Below are 13,897 nucleotides of genomic sequence, written 5' to 3'. Positions count from 1 at the left end.
ATAATTCTAAGAAGTCCATTATAATTATGTAATAACATCTATTTATAAAAAATAAAAAAAAATCCTAAAAGCTAACTTAAGGCCTAAATAATAAATCACAAATTCACAACCATCCATCTATAAAGTAAACTAAATAAAACTTAAAACTTGACCTACCATAGAAAAACCGTAATAAACTTGCACCATGCCCTAATCGAAATATCTTTCTAATGATACTAAAATCAAGCCAAATGAGCAAGATTTGATGCCTAAAAATTAGATTCCAATTAAAATGACAAAAATAAAAATTAAATAATAGGAAAATTCTTTCATGCCACATGTTCTCGACAGTTTCCTTTTGTACAAAGAAAAATAAGAATGGAATGTCTTGCCCCCTTTTCTAGCATTTCGACCCTCTTGTGGCAATTTTTTTTTTTGTCTTTGCCTGTCAGCCGGCATGTTTTTCCGGATGCCTACCATGTTACCTATTTTATTCTATTTCTTTTCCTTTTCCTTCTCACCTAAGAGGAAGAGGGGAAAAAAAAACTTATTTTCTTTCTCTCATTGCCCATCATCCTACCTTAAGATTTCCCTCTTTAAATAATCTTATTCAATTTTTACTTAGTGGGAGCTTCGATTTAAGACGATATCCCTCTAAATTAACCATCATAATTTCATTTCCCTCTAATATGGGAAGAACAAATTTTCTCAAAAAAAAAAAAAAAAATCCATCATAAGAGTTTTTCTTGCAATCCAAACAGGGGTAGGCTGTTGTTCTTTATTTAAAGGGGTGATGAGAGAGAGTGATGTCGTTAACTAGACTCATGTGGCTAAACTAACCCTGAATTATTTCCCTCATGAGTCATGTCGTTAACTGGACTCATGCCTTTAACTAACCATGAATTATTTCCCTCCTACCTAATCTTTTAAAAATGGCAAGTCAATTTAACTTGCTTTCTATAAAATCATTTATCATGGCCAAACTTTTAACATCACATTAGATTTATGTACAAATCAATTTAGGGAAATGTTATCATATTAGGCTGTGGCCCATCTAATGGACGGTTTGGATCATCCTATTGTGAGGGCCATACCGTACTTTTAATAAAGTGAGGAGTGCCCTCATCAAAATACAGCAGTGCTGATAACAGTTCCTTCAATGGATCCTCGTATACAGCATACAGAGTTAGGTTGTTTTCCCTTATTATTATATGTTTTTTTCCTGGGTGCTTTTAGGTGTCAGGTGGGGCATGTACCTATATACCCCAAGAGTCCACACATTTCCTTTCTCTCTTCACCAACCCTAAGAAAAGGGACCTAAATCCTCGGCTCCTCCTCATTGTTTCCCCCTTTCTACGGTTTTTTTTTGGGTTTCCCACAAGCAAGAGCAGTGGAGTCGGGTTGAAGAAATCGGACGTTCGGCAAATGAAACGAAACCCTAAAATGGGACGTTCGGCAACTGAAACGAAACCCTAAAACCTCGGTAAACTTTCATCACATCCTCTTTTTCCTTTTTTTGAGATTCCTTTCCTTTCCACCATTGCAACGTTTTTTTTTTTTTTTTTTTTACAATGGGGATTAGTTAGCACACACATCCTACAAATGCCTTTTTTTTGGATTGTTCTTTGTTATTTTTCATCTTTGTTCAATTGCAGGGTTTCTACTTTTGCATTTTTTTTATTTTTTTTTTTTTATTTTTTTTTTTATTTTTTTTTTAAGAACTTTCAACGAATCTTGAAAATTTAATTTTGCTGGATCTCATCCCTTTTGTTGTTTTCACCTCTTGGGAGTTTTCGCATCTTTTTTTTCCCTGATTCCAAATAAGATAGTGTGGGTTTTATGTTATTCAATGCTTTTGGGTGCATAAATCCGTCGTCAGATATTTAGTTTTGCATAATATATGCCTTTGTTTTATTTTTTATAGTTCTTTGGCTGTAGGCTCTCTGTTGTAAGTTTTAGTTCTCTTTTTTTGAAATGGAGTTTTAGTTCTCTTTTTTTGAAATGGAGTTTTAGTTCTCTGTTTTTTGAAATGGAGTTTTAGTTCTCTTATTTATAGCTTACCTTGTATTTTATTTTGCTTACTGTGGTTCATTTGTTTTATTTCTACACGAAGTTTGGTTTTGGTTTCTCTGTTTATTTTGATGAATTAGTTTGGATTTGGAACATTGAGTTGTGATAGAAGAAGCCATGCGTTAGAGTGGCCTAAATAAATGTGGGGAACACAGCCTTGGCTATCATGTAACAATTCGACAAGTATAATGGAGCTCTTAATCTGATTATAAAACCAGTAAGGCACTGTTTGTTTGAGATTGTGACAACTGATTGTCAGCTTTAAACCTATTATTGGACTCAAATTTGAATGTAATTTTGAGTCCTATAATAGGTTTTGGACTTACAATCGTTTGTCATAATCTGATTATACCTACGTCCAGTTATTTAATGAGGCCACGATTAACATTTGAATATCCTTCTACCTTTATCTTTGTGTCTCCACCAAAACAGTCCATGATCTTGAGTGCCCCTGACATATCTCATGCTAATCCTCTCAATCTGTAGATATTCTTCTCTAGGATTATGTAAGAATTGACATGCCTGATTTACCACGACATAATATCAGGTATAGTGAGTGTGAGATACGGTAGGACTCCAACCATACTCCAATATGTTTAAGCATCTTTGACTTTATTCCTTCTTTTCTGTTTGCTTTCTTGTTGTAGATTGCATGTGCCAACAACCAAATGGCTATGGAAGGCCATGAGAGCCGCTCCTTTTGATCGGGTCCCATTTGTCTACTTAATATACATAGAGAGGGTTTTCTGAGAGATTAGTAAAAACGTGAATGTTTAAACATTCATCCCATGAAAATAAAAACATACATCCACAAATTAATCATGCCACATGAAACATCCATAAACCATAAACATCGCATAGTGCAACCTACGCCAAGTGATTTGCAGTTTATCATCTAGAACCTGTCGAGGAGTACAATCTGAGAATTTTGACTATCAGTTGCAGTAAATATCATCAAAGGCGAGTGTCATACGAGGTGATGTATGTCGAATGAACTATGAGTTATCTGCTACACTTCACAGGTACCCCTTTGAAGTGAGGATCGGATTCAGCCTATCAAATCATGCTTGTGAAGCTTTTATTAGCCTGTAAATTGCTTAAGTTCGCAGAAAATTCACTCTACTTGCCTCTTCAAAGTTCTCAAGATATTCCATGTACTTTTCTTTCAATTTTTTTTGCTTCAATGACAAAATTTTATTAAAAGAGAGCCAAAAGCCCCATGACCAAGATGGTCAGAGAACAAAGGTAAACTGATGTAAAAAACACAAAAGAAACAAGAAAAGCAAAAACAAAATGCAATCCAATAGCTCCGCAAGGAGGAATGTGATAGAATGATTCAAAAGTCTGTTAGAAAAACAAAAACAAAATACAATCCAAGTGCTCCTCAAGGAGGAATGTGAAAGAACGGCTCAAAAGTCGTTGTATCCACACCTGTCCGAGCAAGATGGTTTGCCTCACTGTTCACTTACCCCAGGATATGCTTGGAAGCCGTTGAATTATCCCCAACTGTCTAAGATCTCCCCATTGGCATCAACCAACCTACACGAATAACTGGCTCTATCTTTCACCCACCAAATAACATTGAGGGAATTGCCCTCAACAATAAGAGTATCCAACCGAGGCTGGTCACCAAGCTGAACCCATTGAGCAGTGCCTGAACTTCGGCCTCGTTAGAGTCCTTCCCAACAGTAGGCCAAGAGAAAGCCCAACTGACCTTGTGGAGAGAGAGAGAGAGAGAGAGAGAGAGAGAGAGAGAGAGAGAGAGAGAGAGAGAGAGAGAGAGAGAACCCAGGACAAGGACACTCCTCATTGAACTCACTAAATTAAATCTGGCTCAATTAAATCAACTCCCATGATTTAAGGGTGTAGCTCACTTAGATACCACTGACGGTGGGGAGAGTCGTCGCCCATTGATCGATCATATAGAGAAAATATGTTGTTGCATATTGCTAAATCCTCTAGTCACCCCCTTAAACAATCTTGTTCCTTTCCTTCCCGACAAGTAAACGTGTAGTAACTAAAATTAGTCTCTAAAGAGTTCTACATCTGACCGGCCACAGAGCGAAGACCCAAGACTAGGCAACAATATGACCATGGAGCTCTTCAAAAAATGCATTTTCCTATCCATCATCCCATTCTGCCGACCGAATGAAGAGCCCATGCTGACCCGATGTTTGGAAGCAACATTATAGAGCATTGGTATGACCCGTTTTAGGGTGTTGAAGTCACACCAGATGTGTGGGTTCAACCCACACTAGATGTCTCATTTCTAAAATAAAAAAAAACCCACATCAGATGCCAAGCAAATACCAGATTCTGTCTTCCTTTTTTTGAATGGAGAGTTTTTGTTTTCCTTACCCGCTCTAAAGTAAATAGCATCCTAAAAGAAGCCTTAGATTTCAAGATGTCTCACCCATAGTTACCGGAGGCTTCCTAGTTGGGTGAGAAGCTCGATTTGGAAGCCAAATTTTGCTTCCCACATTTAGGGGAAGTGCACTTCCCTCACGCTTCTTAATTAAGAGTACGCTTCCTATTTGGGTAATTATTTTTTCCTAAAAGAGTGTTTTCTCCTTTTGATGGCACTAAAGGATTGTATTTAAAACTTAAAACGCATCCCAATTTTCAAATAAATTTTTTTTGGGTTGTTTTCCCGAAGCTTAGCATACTGAATAAAAACATGTGAAACCATGAATCCGTAAAACTTGTAATTCTAATCAGCTGTGAAGTCCTCTTTATTACTTTTACCCCTAGCCCACATTAACCCCTCCTCCCTAACCTAGTATAACCCAATGTCTATACGCTTTCATTTGCTTCTAATGAGGTTTTTTAAATGCTTCATGTTGACTTTCAATGACACATCATATATGATTTCTCTTTACTGGGAGCTTTTCGCTCCCGCATTTTCTCTTCCCTAGCAACTATGGACTCTCACTTCATAGTAGGGATCTATACTCGTCTGAAGACTCCTAGCCCCCAAAGTTGGGACCATACTTAACATTAACGATCCAGAATCCCCTCACCCCCCCAAAAAAAAAAAAAAAAAAAATAAAAATAAATAAATAAAATAAAATAATAATAATAAGAGGAAAGTGTTTCTGCACGTTATAACGCCTCCCATGGGTCACTTTTGTGGGCCCGCAAAGTGGGACCCGCTGAACGAACCAATGGGGGGCGTTATAAACGCGCTACAGCTCAGGGAACTCCCTGCGCTGCAGCGCAGAAACACTTTTCTCTAATAATAATAATAATAATAATAAAACAAAAAAATGAAAATAAAAAATCTCTAGAGCCATTTCCCAAGCAACGCCTTATTCATCATTCTCAACAATCTTATGCCGAGCCTGAGACCATCCTTGGGATGACTAACTTTTACCCAGCTAACTACATGATATTTTTACTGGCCTCATTGTCATGCCAAAGAAATTGTCTTTGGAGCTACTTAATTCTATCGAGTGCTTTCAACCCCCTAACAAAGAAGACTTTTTTTTCCATGGGGGCAGTCATTTCTCAACTTTAATGTGATCCAACATTCCAGAAGTTCTCTGGAATAACCCTGGGTTCGCCCCAAATAGGAATTGGGGATTCAGCCGGTCCTGCAACACAAAATCATGGCCTCATTGTCATTCCAAAGAAAGTGTCTTTGGAGCTACTTAATTCTATCGAGTGCTTTCTACCCCCTAACGAAGAAGACTTTTTTTTCCATGGGGGCAGTCATTTCTCAACTTTAATGTGATCCAACATTCCAAAAGTTCTCTGGAATAACCCTGGGTTCACCCCAAATAGGAATTGGGGATTCAGCCGGTCCTGCAACACAAAATCATGGAGAAGCTCACATTCTCAACCATGCTACCATGGTTAAGCAAGAACACCCCCCACTGCACACACACACACCAAAAAAAAAACCCATGCCCCACATCACTACTGGCTTAGCAATATTAATTCTTTAGCCAGAGACGACTTCATAGCACCAAGACACTGCTTTCAAAATTTTAATCTTCCAAATCTTAGGGCAGCTAAAAGGGAGAGTATCATTAGCATACTAAAGGTGATTGGCTTCCAGCCCCGTGCCATAGACCGTGACACAAATGGGAAAAAGCAACCATCATAAACTTTGTTAAGAACAACCATCATATCTCCTTTGATCCGCTCCCAACTTTCTTAAAAGAAGGCCATGCAGAACCTATTTGGTCCTTGAGCTCTGTCTGCTTTCATAGAAAACAAGGAATCCCTTGCCTCCTCTGAGAATGGTCTTTCAAGCAAATCTCTGGACTCATGATTCAATTGCTTAAAGGAAACGTCATTAGGCTTAGGAAGAGTCCGACCCTCTGAGGTCTTGGTTCCATGGGGATGATCCTGTGGAATTTGATCCCTTTTGTGCTCTTATGGAAATATTGTGGATTTTTTAAGACAGGAGCTGCCACCACAATTGGTTGGCATGGAAAACCCAGTTTAAAGTGGCTAGTTGGGCAATGCAACACAAGGTTTTTTGAGGTTACTCCTTGGACAATGTTCTTAAAAATTGAGAAACGGTTCTGAAATGAAGAAGTTTCCAAGATGAAGGTGGTAGCTAGATAGGAACCCTCTCCTGTAATGCTCTGAAACTCAAAGTCGAAGTAAATGCTTGCTCCATTGCCAACCCTGGCTTAGTAGGTATCAAGAGGTCTTTTCAGGAACCAGTGGTACCATCATTGACGACTCCCCTGGACTGAGTAGTTATACATACTCGCCTTAGGCTGAGCCGATGAGGTTTGATACTCCTCAAACTCTCGTGTCGTGGGTAATGGGTAGTTAGTGACAGTTCGTGGAGGTTAGCCAAATTCATTGACGATATCAGAGATGTGTAAAGATAAGAACGTTTCTTTTACTCATATCCCTAGAAGTGCTAACTATTTAGTCTATTGTCTAAGCCAAATCGAGTGTTTCTAAGGGCTCCTTGTATTATGGGCATTCTCCGCCCTCTGATGTGCATATGTAATTTTTGGATTTCAGACCTATCTATTTGGTGGGATTTATTTATAAGGTGTTGGCTAAAGTTCTGGAAAATGGGATAAAAAAGGTGTTGTACTCTGTTATTTCCCCTAATCAATTGGCATTTATTATAGATTGTCAAATTCTTGACGGAGCTTTGATTGAATCTTGTACAACTCTGGGGTGCTTTTCTGCTTTCAATTATGATGTGCCAATATGGCAATTTCCATCCTCTTCTTCTTGAATGACATGACCAACTTTCCCAACTGTTTTGGAGGCCATGGATTTTTTTATTGTACGCTTGTTCGTCCATTTCTAGGCTTATTCTTCCGCTTTTCACCTCTTGATTTATGCCAATCAACTATCTTTGAAAAAATTTAAGCAATGACATTGCCAACCTTCAAGGTTACCTCAACCGAGCAAAACCAGCAAATTATCTACCTCGAATTTTCCTTTAAGCTTTACTTTGCCACTCAATAATAAAATTCCATTTCTCGTTGCTTCTCTTCTCCCAATCTTATGAAATGTCTCTCATCATTCTTGAAAAGGGACTGGTTGTTTTATATTTGAGTCCAAAAGAAGATGTTTGAGATTGGGTCCAACACTTTCTCGCAAAAATCAAAATTAATTGAAGACATGAGATTACCTTTCTAAATACTTTTTCTTCAAATTTCGCACTTGATTTGGCAACAATTTTCATCTCAAGAAAGCTATTTTCGGTGATCATACTTAAAATCAAGTTGAACTTCACCCGTTCATCCGTATTTTTTCCATCTTCTATATTTTTCTTATCACTATCATAGACTGTATCACTTGCAATTTCACGGAGCTCATCTTCATATTTTCCATCATTTTTCTTTTACTACTACACATTCTTTAAAAAATGATGTTAGAGGCTTAGGAATGAGTGTTAATTGAGCATCATCCTTGCTAAATGTATACTTGATTTTTTTTGGGAATGTTACTATGTATACTTGATTGTTGATTTTAATTGTTTTCTATGATCTCATGCAAATTAAGAAGTTAGAACCCTATTTCATAAGGGTTCAAATCTCCTTTCATAGGCAAACATGTTATTTTTCTCCATCCTTCACAAAAGAATGGCTTATGTGTTGCATCCCGATCATATTGTTGTGGTCTCTCCAGCAATATGTGACATGTATCCATCGCGACTATATGAAACATACTTCTTCACTTCTTTGTAAATAGAAAACAAAGCAAAGGAGCAGTAACAAGTATCTCTCCTCCCTTTATAGGTCATTGCATCTTGTATGGCAGCGACACTTATCTCCTTTCAATTATGGTGTGCTAATATGGCAGTATCTATTTTTTGTTTTCTTGAATGACAACCTGCCAATATCTACCTTGAGACAACGTTTTCATTGGATCCTCCCGAGGTACACCTTATCCCTAAGATACTAGATAGCTTCATGTCTCTTCCCGAGGTACTGCGATTACTGAGATTACGTAGTTTTCCTCCCGAGGTACACCTTATTCCTAAGATGCTAGATAGCTTCCATGCCTCTTCATTAATGTTTTTTTTTGGAGGCGATAAAATTGTCTCTTGAATCAAAGGTCTTTACTTTTGCTAATTTCATCTACTGGAGATCATCAAGCTCTAAGGAATCAATTTTGCTACTTTGATCTTCCAAAAATCATCTTGTCCAAGATATTCGTATAGAGATACTTCAGCACACAATTGCAAAGGAATTCAGGTGTTACTACCTTTATTCTTGAGTCTCTCGATGCCATTATTGCACTAAAAACAAATCGATTCTCGTCGCAATCCGGATACTTCTAGACCATCGTGGGCAGCCCACAAGGTCCTGCTTCCATACCGAATGGACATCCCATTCATAAGATAATGGATGACAAAAACCAACAGTTTAGGCTTCTTGGTGGTAATTAAATGAAGCTCGACGGATCAAGTGGCTGGTATCATCCGATCTCGATGGGGTCTACAACAATGGACTGGCTTGTGATCGTTGGTCATATTGACGGACCTGAACATGCACATGGGGTACACATGGGGCCCAAAATGTGTGGCTGTTAGAAAAGAGCTTACGCCTCAACCAATTTATTATTTTTCTATCAGTTTATCTATATCATATAAGTTACCATATTATTATATTTTATACCTGAAATAATATATCTTAATGCTATATATCATAGTTTGATATAATTTACATAACATAAATATAAGCAACCTACTATTTATCAATCTCTTAGAAGAAACATAAATACAAGTTACTTTAATGTTATATACTTTAACAGTAGATATAAGTTACCTAACATTCCCATGTTCATCATGTGGGAGCTATGGAAAGGAAGGTGTGCAAGGAGATGGGAAGGAAAAGCTAAGACTGCTAATTACATTATTTGGAAAGTCAAAGAATGGATCACAAGCATATGTAAGAAATTTACATTACATCCCAATAACAGGTTTGAATGTGAAGTTCTATGATGGTTGGACATTACTTCCCAATATCACAAAGGCAATAAAATTAGTCTTATTCAGGGGAGGAGGCCAGAAATAGGAAGGTTCAAGCTAAATATTGATGGAGCATCTAAAGGTAATCCAGGAAACTCGGGCTGAGTGTGGATTATTAGAAATGATAAAGTAAAGATGTGTGTTGGATTCTCACATTTTTATGGTGAAGGATCCAATATACAAGCAGAATGTAGGGCCGTTCTAGATGGATTAAGACTTGCTAAGTCTTTGGGTATAAAACTACTTCAGATTGAATCTGATAGCAAAGTGTGAGTAGACATGGTCCTAAATAAAGCTCAAATTCCTTGGGTCATTCAATACTACTGGTCAGAAATTTCCTGCCTTGCAAGAGCTTACCCCCACTATTTCTCATGAATATCGAGAGGGCAATCAAGTTGCAGGTGCTTTGGCCAATGAAGCCTGCCAAAGTCAGACTAATCAACAATTCTTCTTCTGGAGGGATCTCCCTAAAGAGGCAAAAGGAGCAATGAGATGTGATAGCGTGGGGATCTCTAATCTCCGTCTTAAGGGTTGATCATTTTCTTGCTTTTAAGTAAGCTTTAGACGTACATGTCCTCATTGTTTTGTAAGCCTGTCTGGGCCTTGTTCTTTGGATTTTTCAATCTTCAGGTCTGTCCTGGGACCTCAGTGCAAAATTCAGGGCTTAAAAAACACACACATAAATTTGCCTACTATGAAAATTTAAAGAGGTAGGGTTTCAGGCCTTACGGATCTTGCTTTTTAGACTTTTTATAAGAAACAACTCAGTGGAGGAAAGGGGCAGGCTGGCAACCCTAGCAACTGACTATTGTTGCCAAAAAAAAATGATGATTGTTGACGACGTCAGACAATTGCTCACAAGATCCAGTGGAAGATTGAAGAAAGGGGCAAACTGCAACAAAATAACGACGAAAGCAAATGGGGGAAAGGATGAGAAGGAGGTTCTTTGAGTTTGTTACTTTGTTAGGAAAAACAATGATGCGGACTGCAACTGCGGATGCCAAGTTATAGAGGAAACGAAAAGCGTCCGGTTTAGAGATCAGTTTTTTCAAGACCTGAAATGAGATTTTATGATCTTCTGTTTTTTAAACATGAAAGAGGAATCGATATATGGGCTGCAAAGTGGGGAGATTATTTGCGGAGTCATCATGCCAAATATTGTTTAGACTTTAGATTCATGTTTGACTTGGCAAAAATCGACGACTTTTAGACTAAAAGATCGGTCCGTCCCAATCCACATCGACTTGGCTTAGTTTTGAGCTGAGTTGGCAAGTTTCCAAGCATTGCTGATACCAATTTGATGTAAGTGCTAGGCATTCACCATATGTAGAAAACCTAATAGAGAATTGAATGTGTTAACTTACCAACTTCTCCAAAAGCTTAAGCTTTTGGAGAAATGTATTATTTATCTTTTATACTTTAACACTCCCCCGCACATGTGGCACATGTGGTCCCACTTTGGGACGACCATCACATGTGGATTTTTGATATCCAGGAGGTTTGAACTCGAGACCTTTGGCTCTGATACCATGTTAGAAACTTACCAACTTCTCCAAAAGCTTAAGCGGTTGGAGAAGGGTAGTATTTAATCTTTTATACTTTAACACTCTCCCTCACGTGTGGCCCACTTGGCAAACACGTGGCACATGTGGTCCCACCTTGGGCCGACCATTGCATGTGGATTATTTTTTTTGGACATCGAGGAGGTTTGAACTCGAGACCTTTGGCTCTGATACCATGTTAACTTACCAACTTCTCCAAAAGCTTAAACTTTTGGAGAAAGGCATTATTTATCTTTTATGCTTTAACAGAATGATTACACAAATTGTACATAAAATCTTCATATAAAACCTAAAACCCAACGTGGGAACTCATAAGATCAACCTGAATAAAGCCTAATTCTATTTTAGAGCAGCCCAAAATGCTAGTGCATTACATATTACCCAGGAAAATCTAGAAAACCAACTTCTAAAACCATAAAAATTCTAAAATTACTCTTACAAAATCATTTTGAACTCCTTCCCCTATTACAAATTACTTATAGGTCCATGCTACTTTAAAAGCTCGAATAGTCTCCTTGTAAAGGTTTTTGAGATTTTAAAATTATCCTTTTTAACTTTCCAAAATTTCAGCTTGTTTGGAAGTTCGTTCCGGATTGCTAAGCAAACCTAAAATGGCGCAACATTTTCAGCATTTTACCTGAAGTCTGCAGTTGATTTCTTCTGCATTTTGTTGCAAAATAATGCACGCCCTTCTCTAAAAAATGCCATGGATTGATGATGGTAATATATTTTTGAAAATCTGATTCCGATGGTCATGGTCAGTTCTGTATTTGCAATATCATGTGTGACAGCCATTTTAATATTAGGTAGTTCTTAAAAACTTGATGCTATTATTTTGTTTGAAACCCTCTTCTGAAATAACAGGTGGGATTCATGAATTCATGAGGTCTTCCAGGTTTACATCCACTGGTGTTTTCACTGAAGAAAACCCAAACGAGTACACCACCAGTGAAAGTAGCAATGCCACCCTCAGGATTGAGAGAAATCCAAAACCGTGAGAACAATAACCAGAAGGTCCACCCTCAACCCATGGAAGAGTCCATCACTCAGAATCAGGAAGCCATGGAAAGCATGATATCCAAGATTTTCACAAATATCTCCTCTTTAAAAGCAGCCTATATTCAACTCCAAGCTGCCCACACTCCTTATGACCCTGACAAAATCCAAGCCGCTGATAAACTCGTAATTGAAGAGCTCAAGAACCTCTCAGAACTTAAGCATTCATACAGGGACAGCAACCCAAAACCTCCCTCTGCCTCTCCCGAGGATTCTCGTTTAGCTGCCGAAATCCGGGAACAACAGAGCCTGTTGAAAACCTATGAGGTCATGGTGAAGAAATTTCAGTCTCAAATTCAAATAAAAGATTCTGAGATTCTTGAATTACAGCAACAAATCCAAGAATCAAACCAGAAAAGGGTGAAACTTGAGAGGAAGCTAAAGCAGAGGGGCTTACTAGCCAAAGACTCGGAAGACTCCGAAGAGGAAAATGTTCTCTTTTCCATGGATTTAACACCAAGTCTCTTTTCCGCAGTTGTGGAATCTACTTACAAATCCATCCATGATTTCTCCAAGCCGTTGATCAATCTGATGAAAGCTGCAGGCTGGGATCTTGACGCAGCTGCAAACTCGATCCAACCGTCGGTTCTTTACGCAAAGAGGCCTCATAAGAAATATGCATTTGAATCTCACATCTGTCAAAGAATGTTTAGTGGGTTTGATGAAGAAAGCTTCTCCGTTAAGGCAGAAAATCTGACAGTTTCTAGAGAGAGCTTTTTCCATCAGTTCCTTGCCCTAAGGGCCATGGATCCATTAGACATTTTGAGCCAAAACCCAGATTCCATTTTTGGGAAATTCTGCCGGAGCAAATACTTGTTGGTTGTTCATCCAAAAATGGAGGTTTCTTTCTTTGGGAACTTGGATCAGAGGAACTATGTAATGAGCGGTGGGCATCCTAGGACGCCTTTCTACCAGGCTTTTCTGAAACTGGCAAAATCGATTTGGCTATTGCACAGGCTCGCATTTTCTTTCGAGCCCAAAGTTACTGTCTTTCAGGTGAGAAATGGGAGCGAGTTCTCGGAGGTTTTTATGGAAAGTGTGGTGAAAAATGTGATTGTGGGTGATGGAGATGACAAGCCTAAGGTTGGTTTTATGGTCATGCCTGGTTTTAGGATTGGGGGAAGTGTTTTACAGTGTCTGGTTTACCTCTCAGGTGTAAAATGCACGGAATGACACTGATACTATGAGGAATTTTCTTGGGTGTGTTTGTTTGATCTGTGTTCTCTCGTTTTCTTTCTTTTGTAATGTATAATATATGGACTAGATGGTCTAAGAGGTTGGGAATTTGCTTCTGCGTACGTTCCATATTTGAAGGGAAATCTTCTTACCTCTGTAAATTGTAAGGAATGAAAAGGTGTGGGGTATGTTTGTTCCTGACATTTGTTGTTCCTATTATTGCTATTATATAGATATTGGCTTTTGTCAATTTGGTTTCTTATGTATGAATTGGGCTGTGTGATCTTTTAGGGCCTATTTAGATGCCATCAAAATGTCATTATTTACAAATAGAGTAAGTTAATCTTATTTGCTAATGGGATATTAAGGCCATTTTGGAATCCATTATTTGTATCATTTTTTAAACTATTATAACCATTATTTTCAAATCATCATATGTAACTATCCAAAGAGGGCCTAAACTGCGTATTTCTCTTGGTTTCAAGACTCAGATTGTTCTTCCTACATTGAATGGAGTTGATGGTTTTCATGCCGAACTCGGAATTTTTCTCATGGTTATCTCTTTATCTTATTCTTGTGAGGTTCAGTAGACGTG

At 38.1% G+C, this 13,897-nt stretch overlaps 1 protein-coding gene across 1 annotated transcript; it reads left to right on the top strand.

Annotated features, from left to right (window-relative positions):
* Positions 1–1,215: 1,215 nt before the first annotated feature.
* Positions 1,216–13,552, top strand: LOC143877359 (protein GRAVITROPIC IN THE LIGHT 1-like). The gene is made up of 2 exons (XM_077379363.1): positions 1,216–1,462; positions 11,935–13,552. The coding sequence occupies exon 2, from the start codon at positions 12,031–12,033 to the stop codon at positions 13,297–13,299; it is 1,269 nt and encodes a 422-aa protein (XP_077235478.1). The 5' UTR covers positions 1,216–1,462; positions 11,935–12,030; the 3' UTR covers positions 13,300–13,552.
* The last annotated feature ends 345 nt before the right edge of the window (positions 13,553–13,897 follow it).

The sequence above is a fragment of the Tasmannia lanceolata genome, unplaced genomic scaffold, assembly GCF_043159265.1.
Source record: "Tasmannia lanceolata isolate RefF3 unplaced genomic scaffold, GAP_Taslan_0.1 ptg000005l, whole genome shotgun sequence".
NCBI lineage: Eukaryota > Viridiplantae > Streptophyta > Magnoliopsida > Canellales > Winteraceae > Tasmannia > Tasmannia lanceolata.
The sequence above is the reverse complement of the archived record's forward strand: the minus strand, read 5'-3'. Positions and strand labels throughout refer to the sequence as shown.

Excerpts from the sequence above, each read along its gene's own strand:
- LOC143877359 (XM_077379363.1), top strand. The coding sequence starts at position 12,031 with ATGCCACCCTCAGGATTGAGAGAAATCCAAAACCGTGAGAACAATAAC.